General features: G+C 39.6%; 1 protein-coding gene across 2 annotated transcripts in view; it reads left to right on the top strand.

Moving 5' to 3' along the window:
- The window catches only part of KIAA1958 (KIAA1958 ortholog), a 352,343-nt gene that overhangs the window by 108,280 nt on the left and 224,588 nt on the right, over window positions 1-19,475 (top strand). For both annotated transcript variants that reach the window (XM_053702682.1, XM_053702683.1), the window contains exon 2: window positions 16,274-17,474. In XM_053702682.1, the coding sequence (XP_053558657.1) occupies window positions 16,298-17,474 (1,177 nt within the window). In that variant the 5' untranslated portion in view covers window positions 16,274-16,297. The remainder of the gene's footprint in view (window positions 1-16,273; window positions 17,475-19,475) is intronic.

The following is a 19,475-nucleotide window of genomic DNA, read 5'->3' as shown; positions in this document are numbered from 1 at the left end:
ATTTCATCCAGACCACTTTTGGTTTCTGAGATTCTCTTTTTTTAGATAAGCTTTACCAATTTGTCGCTTTTACATTTTGTCTAGCGACAGCTTTATGAATCATTTTCAAAGGTTCTAGGTGCCCTTCTTGCTGTATGAAGACAGTAGGTTATTGTGGTGTTTCCTTATTTGGATGGTATCTTGGTATAAGCTTAATCTTTTCTTTTTATTAAAATCTCTCACGAATCAACTAGTTTTGTTTCTTCAAGACATGGTTAGAGGATTTAATTTACCTAAGAGTTTCGTGATTCCTCAGACAAGGGTCACCTTTTTTTTTTTTTTTTTTTCTAGATGGATTCTGTGTTCATGACTTTGTCTTTATTGGACTAAAGTCAATTGTAATTGTCGTTAGCCTGTTTAACTTACAATCTAGAACATTCCTTTCAGTGGCTATGTGCATGGAAGTTTTAGGTCTCATAACTGCAGCATCGGACGTGGTTCCCTTTGCTCGTTTTTTCATCTGAGACCTCTTTTGCTTTGTATACTGAATCAATGGTGCAGGGATTGTTTTCAGATATCACAGTTGATATTCTTAAATCCCAACACTCTCTCTGATTTGGTGATTAGACTATCATTGTTTTATTCAGGGGGCCACCTTTTGTTCGTCCTTCCTGGACTGTAATCTTATTGGATGCAAGTCTTACAGGTTGGGGAGCTGTCTGAGGGTCTCTGACAGCACAAGGGGTTTGGAAAATTCAAGAGGCGAGGTTTCCAATTGATAGTTTAGAACTCTGTGCTATTTTCAGTGCTCGTTCAGGCTTGGCCTCTTTTAGGAGAGAACTTTTCATTTTGTTTTCAGACAGACAATATCACAACCGTGGCATATGTCAATCATCAAATAGGGACTCACAGTTCCTTAGCAATTAAGAAGTATCTTGAATATGTTCTTAGGTGGAATTCATCTCCTGTCTAATTTCTATGATTTTTATCTCGGGTTTAGACATTTGGTAGGGGGATTAGCTCATCCATCAGTATTTACATCTGGAAGAGTGGTATCTCTATACAGATGTGTTTTCTCAATTTCCCAGGTACCTTTTCAAGTCCAGGGATCCTCAGGCAGAAATGGTGGATGCATTAGCAGTGTCTTGGTTTTGCAACCTGGCTACATCTTTCCGCCTCTGTTTTTTTTCTTCCAAGGGTGATTTCCAAGATCATATTGGAAGAGTCTCATGTGTTTCTGATAGCATCAGCATGGCCTCACAGGTTTGGTATGTGGATCTTGTTCGGATGTCCAGTTGCTATCCTTGGCCACTTTATTTTTGGCCAGCCCTCTTGTTTCAGGAGCCATTTTTCCATCGGGTTCTCAAATTACTAATTTGAAGGTATGGAAATTGTTTAGTAATAGAGGTTTCTCTGACTCAGTTTTTATCACTATGTTGCAGGCTTATAAGTCTGTTTCAAGGAACATGTATTATCAGGTTTGGAAAACCTATATTTTATGTTGTTGTTCTCATAAATTCTCTAGGCATTCTTTTAGAATTCCTAGGATTTTACAGTTTCTTCAGGATGGTTTGGATAAGTTTGTCTGCAATTTTTTTTGAAGGGACAAATCTCTGTTCTTCCTGTTTTATTTCCTAGAAAGATTGTTTCAACTTCCTGATATTCACTGTTTTGTTCAGGCCTTGGTTTGTATCAAGCCTGTTCATTTATTAATTTCTCAGGCTCTTTCATTTGAGCCTATATTTTCTTTGAATATTGTCTACTTTCTTGGTAAGTGTTGTTTCTTTTGGCTATCTTCTCTACTAGAAGAGTTTCTGATTTATAAGCTCTTTTGCGTCTCACCTTATTTTTTCATCTAGATAAGTTGTTTTGTGGACTTCTTTTTTTCCTAAGGTTGTGAATTTGAACAACATTAGTAGAGAAATTGTTGTTCCTTCTTTGTGTCCTAATCCTAAATAATTCTTTGAGAGTTCTTTACATTCTTTGGATGTAACCTCTGCCATTTATTTGACATCCTGGTTAAAGCTTTTGTTTCTCAAGGCTTATTTGGAGGCAGAGCAGGCTCTGCCTCAGATATTTACAGCTCATTCTACTAAGTTCAGTTGCCATTTCTTGGGCTTTTTCAGAATGAAGCTTCGGATGGTCAAATTTGCGAAGCAGTAATTTGGTCTTCTTTGCATACTTTTCTTGTTTTTACCATTTTGATGTATTTGCTTCTTCTGAAGCAATCTTTGGTAGAAAAGTTCTTCAGGCAGCTGTCTCAGTTTGATTCTACTGCTTTTGATTTAATTTTTTTTTAAGTAAAACTTAATTTTTGTGTGGATTTAATTTCTCAGTGGAAATAGCTGTTATTTTATCCCTCCCTCTAGTGACTCTTCTGTGGACTTCCACATCTTGGGTATTTCTATCCCATACGTCACTAGCTCATGGACTCTTGCCAATTACATGAAAGAAAACATAATTTATGTAAGAACTTACCTGATAAATGCATTTCTTTCATATTGGCAGGAGTCCATGAGGCCCACCCTTTTTATGGTGGTTATGTTTTTTTTTTGTATAAAAGCACAATTATATTTCCAGTTCCTCTTTTTATATGCTTTTTTTTTGTTATCTCACTACTTGGCTATTCGTTAAACTGAATTGTGGGTGTGGTGGGAGGTGCATTTATAGGCATTTTGAGGTTTGGGAAACTTTGCCCCTTCCTGGTAGGAATGTATATCACATACGTCACTAGCTCATGGACTCTTGCCAATATGAAAGAAATGAATTTATCAGGTAAGTTCTTGCATAAATTATGTTTTTCTAACTTTGACCCCCAAAATCTATTAAACATCTGCAACCACCAAAAAACACCCATGCTAAATAGTTTCTAAATTTTGTCCTGAGTTTAGAAATACCCAATGTTTACATGTTCTTTGCTTTTTCTGCAAGTTATAGGGCAATAAGTACAAGTAGCACTTTGCTATTTCCAAACCATTTTTTTTTTCCAGAATTAGCGATGGTTACATTGTAACACTGATATCTGTCGGGAATCCCTGAATAACCCTTCACATGTATGTATATATTTTTTTAGTAGACAACCCAAAGTATTGATCTAGACCCATTTTGGTATATTTCATGCCACCGTTTCACGGCCACATGCAATCAAATAAAAAAATCGTTAATCGTTAAAAATCTCACTGAAATTATTTACAAACAGCTTGTGCAATTATGGCACAAATGGTTGTAAATGCTTCTCTGGGATCCCCTTTGTTCTGAAATATCAGACATTTATGGCTTTGGCATTACTTTTTAGTAAATAGAAGGCCGCTAAATGCCGTTGCGCACCACACTTGTATTATGCCCTGCAGTGAAGGGGTTAATTAGGTAGCTTGTATGGCGCTTGAAGGGTTAATTTTAGCTTTAGTGTAGAGACCAACCGCCCACCTGACACATCACACCCCTGATCCCTCCCTGACCCCCTTCAAACAGCTCTCTTCCCTTCCCCACCTCACAATTGTCACCGCCATCTTAAGGGGCATTAAACACTTTGAGATGGTAATATAAAATGATATATCATATACATAAAAAAAACTCTGCAATATACTTTCATTATTTATTTTGTCTCCTTTTTCTGTAATTCCATTCTGAAATTGTGAGCTTTTCAGTTCCTTTTAGAAGTGGAAGTGATGTTATATTATTATATTATACTTGGCCATTGACTGCACACTCTAGTGACCTATTTATAATTGTCCCTAATTGGCCACAGTAGAGAAGGTAACATAAGTTACAACATGGCAGTACCCTCTGCTTTATAGACACTAAAACTTTAGACTTGTTTTGTCACTATTTAAACAACTAATGAAACTTTAAAAAATAAATCTACTTGTTATTTTCAGACTAATCTTTTATGTGAATGCATCATTCTATATAGCATTTAGTGTTTAATGTCCCTTTAAATACTGGCAGAAAGTCTGCCAGTATAAAAAAAAAAGTGTGTTTTTTTATTTATTTATTTATTTTAAATTTTATCTGAAGTGTAGGATCCTCCCTGCCTCCCCCCTCGACCTATTGGCCGCCATATTAGGTACTGGCAGTTGTCTGCCAGTATTCAGTTTACTATAAAAAATAAAGCCCCCAATTTCTGTAGTGTAGCTGCCCACCCTTCTCTCCCACCACTTGTGTATTGGTTGCTGCGCATGTGTGGCTCTCTCTGCATCAGATGCTTAAAAAAACGGTATTGCAGGATGCCTCAATATTGAGGCATCACTGCAATACCCTAAAAAAGTGGCTGGAAGGGATCACGATCGCTTCCAACACTTGAAAACCCTGAGGACGTATAGGGTACGTCCTTGGTCCTTAAGTGACAGTTTTTGTAGGACGTACCCTGTAAGGGGTTAAAGGGCAAGTTTCAGGCCACTAATAATAGCAAGTGTCCCTTTTACCAGGAAAATAAAGATTTAACAGACCATGCAACCACCAACCTATTAAGAGTATTTTTTCATATAGTCTAACGAATTACTTAGTGCAACATATTGCAAAATATCTCCATGCAAAATAAATGTTTTAAAAACATTTAAAACTGTAATTTCTCTTGTTAAGTGTATTCAGTCCACGGGTCATCCATTACTTATGGGATATATTCCCTTCCCAACAGGAAGTTGCAAGAGGATCACCCAAGCAGAGCTGCTATATAGCTCCTCCCCTCACATGTCATACCCAGTCATTCTCTTGCAACACTCAACATAGTAGGCGGTCGTGAGAGGAGTGTGGTGTTTTATACTTAATTATTTCTTCAATCAAAAGTTTGTTATTTTTAAATGGCACCGGAGTGTGCTGTTTTTTTCTCAGGCAGTATTTTGAAGAAGAATCTGCCTGCGTTTTTCTATGATCTTAGCAGAAGTAACTAAGATCCACTGGCTGTTCTCGCACATTCTGAGGAGTGAGGTAACTTCAGAAAGGGAATAGCGTGCGGGGTCTCCTGCAAATGAGGTATGTGCAGTAAAATATTTTTCTAAGGAATGGAACTGACTAAGAAAATACTGCTGATACCGAAGTAATGTAAGTACAGCCTTAAATGCAGTAGTAGCGACTGGTATCAGGCTGATTAAATGTATGTGCAGTAATGTAATTTTCTAAGGAATGGAATTTGACTAAGAAAATGCTGCTTATAATGAAGTAATGTAATGAGCCTTAACTGCAGTAGAAGAGACTGGTAGCAGGCTTATAAATAACAATACATACTCTTTAAAAAAGGGTCTTAAAAACGTTTACTGGCATGTTTAATCGTTTTTCTGAGGTACATTGGTGATAAAACTTATAGGGGCATGAATTTTTCCACATGGCTGACTTATATTTCTGCATAGAAACAGTTAACTGAGGCTTCCCACTGCTGTAATAATGAGTGGGAGGGGCCTATTTTAGCGCTTTTTTGCGCAGTAAAAATTCAGTCACATTCTTCCTGCTTCTTCCTGCATCACCCAGAACGTCTCTAGAGAGCTCAGGGGTTTTCAAAAGTCATTTTGAGGGAGGTAATCAGTCACAGCAGACCTGTGACAGTGTGTTTGACTGTGTTAAAAACGTTTATTTGCATATTGATTATCCGTTTTTTGGGTATTAAGGGGTTAATCATCCATTTGCTAGTGGGTGCAATGCTCTGCTAAATTAATACATTTACTGTGAAAATTTAGTTGCTATAACTGATTGAGTTCATTGTTATTTCAACTGTGACAGTTTTTTTGTGCTTCTTAAAGGCGCAGTAGCGTTTTTTATATTGCTTGTAAATTTATTTTAAAGCATTTTCCAAGCTTGCTAGTCTCATTGCTAGTCTGTTTAAACATGTCTGACACAGATTAATCTGTTTGTTCACTATGTTTGAAGGCCAATGTGGAGCCCCATAGAAATATGTGTACTAAATGTATTGATGTCACTTTAAATAATAAAAGTCAGTCTTTATCTGTAAAGGAATCATCACCAGACAACGAGGGGGAAGTTATGCCGGCTAACTCTCCTCACGTGTCAGTACCTTCGCCTCCCGCTCAGGAGGCGCGTGATATTGTGGCGCCAAGTACATCAGTGACGCCCATACAAATCACGTTAGAAGACATGGCTACTATTATGAATAATACCCTGACAGAAGTATTATCTAAATTGCCAGAATTAAGAGGCAAGCGCAACAGCTCTGGGATAAGGACAGAGCGCGTTGGTGATATGAGAGCCATGTCTGATACTGCGTCACAGTTTGCAGAACATGAGGACAGAGAGCTTCATTCTGTGGGTGATGGATCTGATCAGAGATCTCTAATTTTAAATTTAAGCTTGAGAACCTCCGTGTATTGCTTGGAGAGGTTTTAGCGGCTCTGAATGACTGTAACACAGTTGCAATTCCAGAGAAAATGTGTAGGCTGGATAGATACTATGCAGTGCCGGTGTGTACTGACGTTTTTCCTATACCTAAAAGGCTTACAGAAATTATTAGCAAGGAGTGGGATAGACCCGGTGTGCCCTTTTACCCACCTCCTATATTTAGGAAAATGTTTCCAATAGACGCCACTACACAGGATTTATGGCAGACGGTCCCTAAGGTGGAGGGAGCAGTTTCTACTTTAGCTAAGCGTACCACTATCCCGGTGGAGGATAGCTGTGCTTTTTCGGATCCAATGGATAAAAAATTAGAAGGTTACCTTAAGAAAATGTTTGTTCAACAAGGTTTTATCTTACAGCCCCTTGCATGCATTGCGCCTGTCACTGCTGCTGCGGCATTCTGGTTTGAGTCTCTAGAAGAGGCCATTCGCACAGCTCCATTGGATGAAATTATGGACAAGCTTAAAGCACTTAAGCTAGCTAATGCATTTGTTTCTGATGCCATTGTACATTTAACTAAACTAACGGCTAAGAACTCCGGATTCGCCATCTAGGCGCGCAGAGCGATATGGCTTAAATCCTGGTCAGCTGACGTGACTTCTAAATCTAAATTGCTTAATATTCCTTTCAAAGGGCAGACCTTATTCGGGCCCAGCTTGAAAGAAATTATCGCTGACATTACTGGAGGTAAGGGTCATACTCTTCCTCAGGACAGGGCCAAATCAAAGGCCAAACAGTCTAATTTTCATGCCTTTCGTAACTTCAAGGCAGGAGCAGCATCAACTTCCTCCGCTCCAAAACAGGAAGGAACTGTTGCTCGTTACAGACAGGCCTGGAAAACTAACCAGTCCTGGAACAAGGGCAAGCAGGCCAGAAAGCCTACTACTGCCCCTAAGACAGCATGAAGAGAGGGCCCCCTATCCGGAAACGGATCTAGTGGGGGGCAGACTTTCTCTCTTTGCCCTGGCGTGGGCAAGAGATGTCCAGGATCCCTGAGCGTTGGAGATCATATCTCAGGGATATCTTCTGGACTTCAAAGCTTCTCCTCCACAAGGGAGATTTTATCTTTCAAGGTTATCAGCAAACCAAATAAAGAGAGAGGCATTTCTACGCTGTGTACAAGACCTCATAGAAATGGGGGTGATCCACCCAGTTCCATGGATGGAACAAGGGCAAGGGTTTTACTCAAATCTGTTTGTGGTTCCCAAGAAAGAGGGAACCTTCAGACCAATTTTGGACCTAAAGATCTTAAACAAATTCCTAAGAGTTCCATCATTCAAAATGGAAACTATTTGAACCATCCTACCCATGATCCAAGAGGGTCAGTATATGACCACAGTGGACTTAAAGGATGCCTACCTTCACATTCCGATTCACAAAGATCGTTATCGGTACCTAAGATTTGCCTTTCTAGACAGGCATTACCAGTTTGTAGCTCTTCCCTTCGGGTTAGCTACGGCCCAGAGAATTTTTACAAAAGTTCTGGGCTCACTTCTGGCGGTGCTAAGACCGCGAGGCATAGCGGTGGCTCCGTACCTAGACGACATTCTGATACAAGCGTCAAGTTTTCAAATTGCCAAGTCTCATACAGAGATAGTTCTGGCATTTCTGAGGTCGCATGGGTGGAAGGTGAACGTGGAAAAGAGTTCTCTATTACCACTCACAAGGGTTCCCTTCCTAGGGACTCTTATAGATTCTGTAGAGATGAAAATTTACCTGACGGAGTCCAGGTTATCAAAACTTCTAAATGCTTGCCGTGCCCTTCATTCCATTCCACACCCGTCATTAGCTCAGTGCATGGAAGTAATCGGCTTAATGGTAGCGGCAATGGACATAGTACCATTTGCGCGCCTGCATCTCAGACCGCTGCAATTATGCATGCTAAGTCAGTGGAATGGGGATTACTCAGATTTGTCCCCTCTACTAAATCTGGATCAAGAGACCAGAGATTCTCTTCTCTGGTGGCTTTCTCGGGTCCATCTGTCCAAAGGGATGTCCTTTCGCAGGCCAGATTGGACGATTGTAACAACAGATGCCAGCCTTCTAGGTTGGGGCGCAGTCTGGAACTCCCTGAAGGCGCAGGGATCGTGGACTCAGGAGGAGAAACTCATCCCAATAAATATTCTGGAGTTAAGAGCAATATTCAATGCTCTTCTAGCTTGGCCTCAGTTAGCAACACTGAGGTTCATCAGATTTCAGTCGGACAACATCACGACTGTGGCTTACATCAACCATCAAGGGGGAACCAGGAGTTCCCTAGCGATGTTGGAAGTCTCAAAGATAATTCGCTGGGCAGAGTCTCACTCTTGCCACCTGTCAGCGATCTATATCCCAGGCGTGGAGAACTGGGAGGCAGACTTTCTAAGTCGCCAGACTTTTCATCCGGGGGAGTGGGAACTTCATCCGGAGGTCTTCGCTCAACTGATTCATCGTTGGGGCAAACCAGAACAGACTGATTGCCAAGATAAAACAGGAGAGAGCATCGGTGATTCTGATAGCGCCTGCGTGGCCACGCAGGACCTGGTATGCAGACCTAGTGGACATGTCGTCCTGTCCACCATGGTCTCTGCCTCTGAGGCAGGACCTTCTAATTCAGGGTCCTTTCAACCATCCAAATCTAATTTCTCTGACGCTGACTGCATGGAGATTGAACGCTTGATTCTATCAAAGCGTGGCTTCTCGGAGTCGGTTATTGATACCTTAATACAGGCTCGGAAACCTGTTACCAGAAAAATTTACCATAAGATATGGCGTAAATATTTATATTGGTGTGAATCCAAGAGTTACTCATGGAGTAAGGTTAGGATTCCTAGGATATTGTCTTTTCTACAAGAGGGTTTAGAAAAGGCCTTATCTGCTAGTTCGTTAAAGGGACAGATTTCTGCTCTGTCTATTCTTTTACACAAACGTCTGGCAGAAGTTCCAGACGTTCAGGCTTTTTGTCAGGCTTTGGCTAGGATTAAGCCTGTGTTTAAGACTGTTGCTCCGCCGTGGAGCTTAAACTTACTTCTTAAAGTTCTTCAAGGTGTTCCGTTTGAACCCCTTCATTCCATTGATATTAAGCTGTTATCTTGGAAAGTTCTGTTTTTGATGGCTATTTCCTCGGCTCGAAGAGTCTCTGAGTTATCTGCCTTACATTGTGATTCTCCTTATCTGATTTTCCATTCAGACAAGGTAGTTCTGCGTACTAAACCTGGGTTCTTACCTAAGGTAGTTTCTAACAGGAATATCAATCAAGAGATTGTTGTTCCATCATTATGTCCTAACCCTTCTTCAAAGAATGAACGACCTTTGCATAATCTGGACGTAGTCCGTGCCCTGAAGTTCTATTTACAGGCAACTAAAGATTTTCGTCAAACTTCTTCCCTGTTTGTCGTTTACTCTGGACAGAGGAGAGGTCAAAAAGCTTCAGCTACCTCTCTCTCCTTTTGGCTTTGTAGCATAATACGTTTAGCCTATGAGACTGCTGGACAGCAGCCCCCTGAAAGAATTACAGCTCATTCCACTAGAGCTGTGGTTTCCACCTGGGCCTTTAAGAATGAGGCCTCTGTTGAACAGATTTGCAAGGCTGCGACTTGGTCTTCGCTTCATACCTTTTCAAAATTTTACAAATTTGACACTTTTGCTTCTTCGGAGGCTGTTTTTGGGAGAAAGGTTCTACAGGCAGTGGTTCCTTCCGTTTAAAGTTCCTGCCTTGTCCCTCCCTTCATCCGTGTACTTTAGCTTTGGTATTGGTATCCCATAAGTAATGGATGACCCGTGGACTGAATACACTTAACAAGAGAAAACATAATTTATGCTTACCTGATAAATTTATTTCTCTTGTAGTGTATTCAGTCCACGGCCTGCCCTGTCTTTTTTGAGGCAGATCTAAATTTTAATTAAAACTCCAGTCACCACTGCACCCTATGGTTTCTCCTTTCTTGTCTTGTTTCGGTCGAATGACTGGATATGACATGTGAGGGGAGGAGCTATATAGCAGCTCTGCTTGGGTGATCCTCTTGCAACTTCCTGTTGGGAAGGGAATATATCCCATAAGTAATGGATGACCCGTGAACTGAATACACTACAAGAGAAATAAATTTATCAGGTAAGCATAAATTATGTTTTTCCCTGAAAAAAATATGCATTTTTCTGTAGGCCCAGAACATACCCCTTGAAATCCTCTTAAATGTTGTTTATCACAGTTTTTTTAATTAGGAATGAGCTCATGTCGACCAATCAATATGCGGCATGTCGGAAGGTCAAGGTTCTGAATTACCCTGAATGCACTCCAGTCTCATTGGGGGAAATTGAAACATTACAACTTTCAGAGTTAAATCACAGCAAAAGCAGGCAAAATTAATAATGAAGTGCATCCAATTGTGCATAATTAAACATTTTATGAGAAATGTAATCATTTTGAGTTTGACCTCTCTTCAAACAGAATAAACATCTGGAAGACCCTAGTACGAATAATATCTGGGATGTTTATTGCTGGAGAGTTGGTGCCAGATTTTCTGAAGCTCTCTGGTCTGGCGGCTAGATTCTGCCTTGTCTGCATTACAAGACCCCATCGGGGGTTGTTTTAAAGGCAATTACCCCCCCCCCCGTAAACACCGTTTACAATATAGTGATCAGTAAAATGATGATGGTTTTTCTGTCTGATGGCAAGTTTTTGAGAACCATACCCCTAGTGTCTGCTTACTAGCCTGATAATGTAAGACTGGTTTGTCAGGCGTGACATGAAAACACCTGTTAATGACCGTTAAAGGACCACTAAACACAATAGAATAACATAATCAATAAATGCATAACAAATAGACAATGCAAAAGACCTTTGTTTGAATTTCATGTGTAGTAGATTTTTTATGACAAATTTCCAAGTTTATTTTCCTTTCCACTGCCTAATGTGACAGCCATCAGCCAATCACAAAATGCGTATAAGTATATTCTGGGAATCTTGCACATGCGCAGTAGGAGCTGGCGCTCCTGTATCTGTGCATATAAAAAGATTGTGCATATTTAGATTGTGGCACATGCACTGAGAAGTTTTTGCTCCGTCTGAATCATGAATGTTTAATTTTGACTTTAGTGGTCCTTTTTAACCTCTTAAGGACATATGACGGAATTTTTCCGTCATAAAACAATTGAGCAAACTGAAAGCTGTGTCCTTAAAGGGTTAAGAGTCAACAAGTTCCAGCCCAAAGATAGATGAATATGATAACTTTTTTATTTTAAAATATATAATGGCAGACTGGGAGGTACCACAAAATACAGCAATTAATGCACTGGTGAAGCTTGTCAACAGGTATAACAGAATTTATTAAGTCTGTTAGTCAAGTATCAATTGAGCAACTCCCAGTGTAATTACTGCTGTGTAAGGTATAATATTAATATTAATATGTATTGACATAATGCAAATGAAACCACATACAGATGGAAGAGGAAACTAAGGACATGCAAAATACAGCCATGACATATATATAGAAATAGATTACTTTTCTCCTGAATATATAGGGGCCTATTTATGAAAGGCCTGTCGGACATGATCCGACATTGCGGATCATGTCTGACAGACCTCGCTGAATGTGGAGAGCAATACGCTTTCCGCATTCAGCATTACACCAGCAGCTCTTGTGAACTGCTGGTGCAACGCCGCCCCCTGCAGATTGCTCTCCCCCCTCTTTTGCTCTCTTTCCCCCCCTCTTTTGCTCTCTCTCCCTCCTCTCTTTTGCTCTCTCTCCCTCCTCTATTTTGCTCTCTCTCCCTCCTCTATTTTGCTCTTTCTCCCTCCTCTATTTTGCTCTTTCTCCCTCCTCTATTTTGCTCTCTCTCCCTCCTCTATTTTGCTCTTTCTCCCTCCTCTATTTTGCTCTCTCTCCCTCCTCTATTTTGCTCTCTCTCCCTCCTCTATTTTGCTCTCTCTCCCTCCTCTCTTTTGCTCTCTCTCCCTCCTCTCTTTTGCTCTCTCTCCCTCCTCTCTTTTGCTCTCTCTCCCTCCTCTCTTTTGCTCTCTCTCCCTCCTCTCTTTTGCTCTCTCTCCCTCCTCTCTTTTGCTCTCTCACCCCTCTCTTTTGCTCTCTCTCACCCCTCTCTTTTGCTCTCTCTCACTCCTCTCTTTTGCTCTCTTTCACCCCTCTCTTTTGCTCTCTCTCACCCCTCTCTTTTGCTCTCAATCACCCCTCTCTTTTGCTCTCTCTCACCCCTCTCTTTTGCTCTCTCTCACCCCTCTCTTTTGCTCTCTCTCACCCCTCTCTTGCTCTCTCTCACCCCTCTCTTTTGCTCTCTCTCACCCCTCTCTTTTGCTCTCTCTCACCCCTCTCTTTTGCTCTCTCTCACCCCTCTCTTTTGCTCGCTTTCTTCACCTCTCTCTCCCCCCCCTCTCTCTTTGCTCTCTCTCTCTCCCTCTCTCTCCCCCCTCTATTTTGCGCTCTCTCTCTCTCCCCCCTCTATTTTGCGCTCTCTCTCTCTCCCCCCTCTATTTTGCGCTCTATCTCTCTTTCTCTCTCTCTCTCTCCCCCCTCTATTTTGTGCTCTCTCTCTCTTTCTCTTTCTCTCTCTCCCCCCTCTATTTTGCGCTCTCTCTCTCTTTCTCTCTCTCTCTCCCTCTTTTTTTTGCATGCGCTCTCTCTCTCTCACGGCAGACGGCCAGCACCGCCCCCTTCACTGATCAGGTGCCAGATCAGTTTGTTGAAGGCCAGGTGTGTTTGTCCTCGTGCAGTCTCTACTGCGAATCGGACAAACACACTTGGCCTTTTTATATTATAGGATATGAATGTATTTATGTTGTGTTTTGATGCACATTTATTTTTTAGCTCTAGCCCTTTACACAAGCTCTTTACTCAAGCATTTACTTTCAACTTGTAATATGCATGCAAGTTAGCACGGTTGCAATATTGTGCACGACTTGTAATCTAGCTTTAGTTCTATTATCAAAGTTGCTTTGTTGCCATGGTATTCTTTGTGGAAGAGATATCTAGGCAGGTGTCTGGAGTACTGCATGGCAGGAAATGGAAGTAAATTAGAAAGTTGTTTAAAATTACACACTCTATCTGAATCATGAAAGAAAAAAGTGTATTTTTAAATAACATTGTGCTGATTTTCAGACTCCTAACCAAGCCCCAAAGTTTTAGATGTATACAGAATTCGGACTGCTTCTGTTTGTATAATGGGTCTTTTCATATGCAGGGGTCTTTCAGTGGGTGTCCCAGGCTAGCTTCTAAGTAAGTTTTTAAAAGGTTTTACACTGGATTTTTATATCCGTATCTATGCATCTTATTCTTTATAGTAGTGTCTATTACATGCAGTTAAATGAAAATTGGTGTATACTGTCCCTTTAAACATATCTCATTTGGTAAAAACAAATATGTTATATCAAATTAAACCTAAAAAGAAACCTTGTGTAAAAAAAAAAAAAAGTAAACATCTTGTTTTCTTGCAAAATTAGCACTTAGAATGTCTCACTGTAGCCCCTGCCCTCAGTGTGATAAGAGTAGAACATTTTTGAAACTTAAAGTGCAATAAAACATTTTGAATTATGTGCATTTTATAAAAGGGTCAACTGAGGTAAAACAGTATGTAAAAAGCTTATAAGTATTTTAATAACATTTTAAAAAATCTGTAAAATTACTTACACTTTACTGTTGCCAAGTTTAGCTGGCTCCACCCCCTTTATCAGTGTCCTACTCCAAACCTTGTGGTATCATATAACAAAGTGTGCATGTGAGGATAATTACTTATGCAAGCATGGGGGTTGAGGAGGGACAGCTTGTTTGTTGCCAAGAGGCTTGCTCATTTCCATGGGGATAATGTCACATGCTTTGTGAAAGCTTCAGCATTATACTGTGCACTGCTTTAGTTCAGTGCCATGTGACTCTGCCCCCTACCGTGAACGTGCACAAGTGCATTCTGCAGAAGCTATGGCCTGGATAGCACCTTCCATATATGGAAATGCCAATGGGGGAGCTCTGCTGGTAAGCTTTGACTGCATTATATATTTAGAAACTTATATTAGTTCATACTGTTTTATGGCCCTTTAAAGGGATAGGAAAGTCAAAATTAAAAAACTTGCATCAATCAGAGCATGTTATTTTAAAACACTTTTAAATCCACTTCTATTTTTAAATGTACCTTGTTCTCTTGGTGCCCATTGTTTAAAAAAAAGACTATTTACATATCCTACACTAGTGGGAACTAGCTGGTGAATTGTGTCTGCACACATTTGTCTCTTGTGATTGGCTAACTTGCAAAGGATATCAAGAGTGAAAAAAATTGATAATAGAAGTAATTTGGAAAGTTGTTTAAAATATGTTCTATCTGAACCCTGAAAGAAAAACATTGGGTTTCAAGTTCTGAGCATGAGCAAATCTGACTCCCTGTTTATCTAGTCTATGCACTTAATACTAAACCAACTCAGAAGTTGTATGACGCCGTGCTGCATAAGCTTCATGTAGAAGCCACAACCTCCTTGTAGGGCTGTGACAGGAAGTAATGTACACTGCACAAATGAAGTGTAAAAAATAAATAAAAAGTAAAATCTAGTTTAATAAGCACATTGTGTATTTTGAAAGAAACCTCCTTGATTCTGTTTGTTTTCCATTTTGTTTTTGGAAATTTGTATGTTTAAATACGCATTTTAACATTCACATTAAATACAATTCTCTGTGTTCCTAGCCTGGTGATCAAAAAATTGCTGTCATGAAGAAAAATAATACTATATTGTAATAAATGTGTCTCCCATTTTTATATACAGAACTTGCATAGTGAAATTAATACAAAAACTTTTTTGAGAGCCTTTTTAGATAATCTTGCCAGAGCCAAGAGCTTAAAGTGAATGTAAAGTTTTATCAAGTAGTGCTCGGTTTTTAAAAATACTATTAAAAACACGGACACTTTCATTGATGAAACTTTACATTGCACCATATTTGTAGAAATACTTACCTCTTCATCTTGAAAGCTGCTCCAGCGCTTCGCCAGCCTGTCGCAAGCCTCTTCCTACGTCAGCAATGACGATTCCGGTATCCTCCAATCACGGCTTTCTCCCGGGGAAGCATTGCCTAAAGCAATGCCGTAATTGGAGGAAGGCTGGAATCCCCATTTCTACAAATATGGTGCAATGTAAAGTTTCATCAATGAAAGTGCCCTTGTTTTTAATAGTATTTTTAAAAACCGGTCACTACTTGATGAAACTTTACATTCACTTTAAGATCATCCGGTCTCTCTCATCTCATCCTCTCCCTTCTCATCTTTCTATATCACACTCTCTCTCTCTCTCTCTCTCTCTCTCTCTCTCTCTCTCTCTCTCTCTTCTCTTCTCTGTTCTCTCTTAGGTCTAGATTGTCTAAAGTTTTCTGCTCTGGCGAGATCCAAGTCATCTTGTCAGTACTGAGAGGTCTCTCAAAAGACTTTAGAAAGGAACATTTTACCTAGAGAACTGTTTATCTAGCTATGCAGGGATCTAAAAGTGACAATATTATGCTAAAAAAAAAAACCCAAAGATTTCTCTCCATTTTTGTTCATTGAGTTCTCAGTCTCTAATTAATTATCATGCCGTCTCTATATCCATCCCAGGTATTCTTGAAATCTTTTTATGATCCTTTGTGTAAAGTAGTAATTTTGCAAATCTTTTCTGAAACTATTATGGTTTATATTTTAAAATAATATTCTTTTGTTCATTTTTCTGTAAAGAAAAGCTTTAATTTGAATTCCTGTAATATTATAACTTGTGCTCCATCTGTACTAGCTGTATTTAATACAGAAAGTATTTTCTTATAAGCTGAAAATACATCCGGTTTCTAGACCTTTTTGTCAAGCCATGAAATATTCTGTAAAATGGTTGATAGGAATTTTCAAAACTTGTTTATGAGTTGTCATAGTAAAATAAATGTGCCTAATAAAAAAGGGCTTGGGGAATATTACCATTATCTGATCTTAAATCTTTTTAATTTATTTTTTATTATTTTTTGTTTAGGAAAGGAGCTCTTGATTACAAACCATGGAAGACTGCCTTCACACCTCATCAGAAAACCTCTCCAAGCTGGTAAGCTGGGCTCATAGTCATGGGACCATTTGTAGCCTTATTCCAAACCTGAAGCACTTGCTTTCTGAGGGCTCCCAAGGCACCTTAACAGCTATGTGGGGCTGTAGTGCTGGACATGCTTACCACTGGCCATTGACTACCACTTGTAGGGCTGGGCCCCAGGAAAGAGTGTGTTTCCAGGACACAAGAAGCTTTAACTCTGATAGCCCTAGCATTATAGGATTACCCTCGGAGACTCAAACTAGTCCTTTGGAAAGGTACCCAGTAAGATCTGGGAAAAACAAAATAGACTGTAACCGAACAAGGGACTCATGTGATTTTTCATACTGTAGTGAACCATCAGAACTTGATGACCCTGTAGAGGAATATGAAGATGAAGCAACCTTATTTGACATGGTTTGTGAGTCTTCAGTTACAGATGAAGAAAGTGATTCTGAGCGTAAAGCTGTGCAGTCGCCAAGTGTTTCTCGTAAGAGGCCAAGTGGTGGTCCAAGTTCTTCACTTTCAGGATCTCAATCACATGTTGCTGAGGAGGATAGCAGTGATCTAATAGTTAAAAAAATTAAACAGGAGAATCCTGAAGACTATTTCATTGTTGCTAATGCAGAAATCACTGGTGGTGTTGATGGACAGTCATTATCTCTTACACAGATGTCCAAACCGAAGAATCACACACACCCCTCATCTCCCTTTGTGGGACCCTCAAAACCTCCCAACATTATGCCAATTGCCATAAACAATGACCTAGGAATGCAACCATTAACACCCTCTCCATTGGTTTTACCAAGATTACCAACCCAGAAAACATTGAGGTCAACCTTGGCTTCTCAAAACAAAACTCCTCCTAACACTTCTGCTGTCAACCAACAAGTAGCGCTTCAAATGCCTGTTAGCACTTCCACAGGGAACACCAACCCGCCTATTAACATACCCCTCTCAGCTCTTCAGTTACCCAGCCAAGAGAAGATGGAAACCTCAGAAGAGCTACTTCCCCCTGTGCTGAAGCCAGCATTGTCCTGTGAAGCAGCATACTCTCCACCAATCAGTGCCGAGCCTGAAGTCAGCTCCAGTCAACAACAGCCGAATAGCATTCCCAACATCACCTTTGAGGCAACAGCACAGTCAAATCCAGGTAAGAGTTAAAGCACTTTTATGAGCCAATTATTATTATTATTTTTTTAACATAGAAAATTGACAGTTTTCAATTGTTTAAGGATGATGCTACGGAGAAAAACCATGACTTAAAAATACAAGCACTGTACCAGTTTGTTTTTACTATTAAATCAGTTTGTACATTTACATTCCTCTAGCCATTTAAAAGCAATTCTGGATATACATTTTAGAGACCATAATTATTGACATTATGATTTCACTGAAAAATGAAGTTGTTTTAAAGTTCCTATGTTTTCAAGGGGGTCCCTAACGAAATCAGCATTGTATTACTATAATACACTTGTTTCATTATAGTGAGAAAAGAAAAGATATGTTTGGCGGTACTATTCTCTTAAATTGGGCTAAAACCACTCTCTTTTTTTCATATATTTTTTTTAATTACTCCTGGTGTCAAAACCCTTAAAAGCCGTCTTTCAGTGCAAATTATGTTTGATAAAGGGAATACTATCATTCTACACTTTGTCACACAACAAAGTAAAATTTTGAAATGTATTATTTTTTAAATCTAAAGTATTTTGTCAAATGCTTTCTAATTTATGCGGTAGTCTGAGGAGTTGCGATTGGCAGATACCATTTTCTACAGGCCTTGGAGTGTTTTAAGCAGCTTTTCGTTGCAAATTCTGCTTATTGCTGCTTCTCCACAAAGAGGGCTGTTGCTGAGAAGATAATTAAAGCAAAGACAGCACAGCCATTTATCTTTACATAGATGAGGAAGAATCATTTTCCACAATAAAAAAGTTCTGTTGCTTTTGCCATTTCTTTAATTTCAGTATGGCCTCTAAAGGGATATAGAAAGATAAACTGATTAAGGACCACCCAAATGTATCACCTTTCTTGGCTTTAAAGTCTGTATTAACATAAAAACATGTCTACGTGGTCTAAATTCTGTGTGCTCCTCAGGAGCCAAATGGCTCCTTGCACCTTTGTATGTAGCTTGAAGGGCCAATCGAACAGGCTTTAACATGTCAGTTGCCAAAGAACTCCTCTAGATATTGAATTGCCAACTACCCCAGTCCTTAAAGCAGGGCTCGACAAACCCAGGAGCCAGGGAGCCACTGGCTCCTAGAATTTTATCCCTGGCTCCTAACTTTTTGAGTTATTCTCCATATATCTATATGCAATTACCTCTGTCTGGCTCCTAAAAATATGTCTGGCTCCTAAATATTGCTACTGGCTCCTAATTTTTAAACAGATTTGTCGAGCACTGCCTTAAAGGGTTAAAAGCGCCATTTAGTGTTTTGTTTTTTTAAAATGATATTAATACAGTTCAGGGACTGACAAGATCTGATATATTTTTATCTAATGCTAAAAATTCACCATGTCAGATCTCAACAGCAATACAAAATACTAAGGTGTTTCTTCATTTGTTTAAGACACCTACCATCTGCTGTCTGTGATTTCTTCATTAATAAACACTTACTACAAATGTTGAAAACGGATATATTGATGGAAATATAACATTGATGAGATTTAGACGAAAACAATAACTTGTAAAAGCTTTAAACGCTGGTATATATGTAAATAAGCGTGGAACACAGGAGCAAGAATGTTTTTTTTGTTGTTTTTTTTTATACAGTTAACTCCCCCTACACTGCTATTCTTATCCAATTGTAATTTTTAATATATAGTTAGCCTCTGGTCTGTGAAGGACAACTTAGTGTGCTCTCAACTCTCCAATTTGCTGTGGATACCTCAATTTCATCCTCTTATGCAGCTTATATTCCTCATTCTCTAGTGGTAGAATGAGAAGGGGCTTCCTTATTCTTGTTATACGACTTTTTCTTTGAGGGGACATCACATAGTGCTTGATGACTTCAGACACAATGAGAAAGTATCCAAAGGTAACAGATGTGTAGGCTCATGATGCAAGATGAGGCTCTTGTGGAGCTGTTATCTTCCCACAGATTAGTGCACTTGTGACCCTATTCTGTCAAGTGAATGATAATGTGCCCCTCTATGG

This window comes from Bombina bombina, chromosome 2 (assembly GCF_027579735.1).
Source record: "Bombina bombina isolate aBomBom1 chromosome 2, aBomBom1.pri, whole genome shotgun sequence".
NCBI classification, from domain to species: Eukaryota; Metazoa; Chordata; class Amphibia; order Anura; family Bombinatoridae; genus Bombina; species Bombina bombina.
This window is presented reverse-complemented; position numbering and strand designations above follow the sequence as displayed.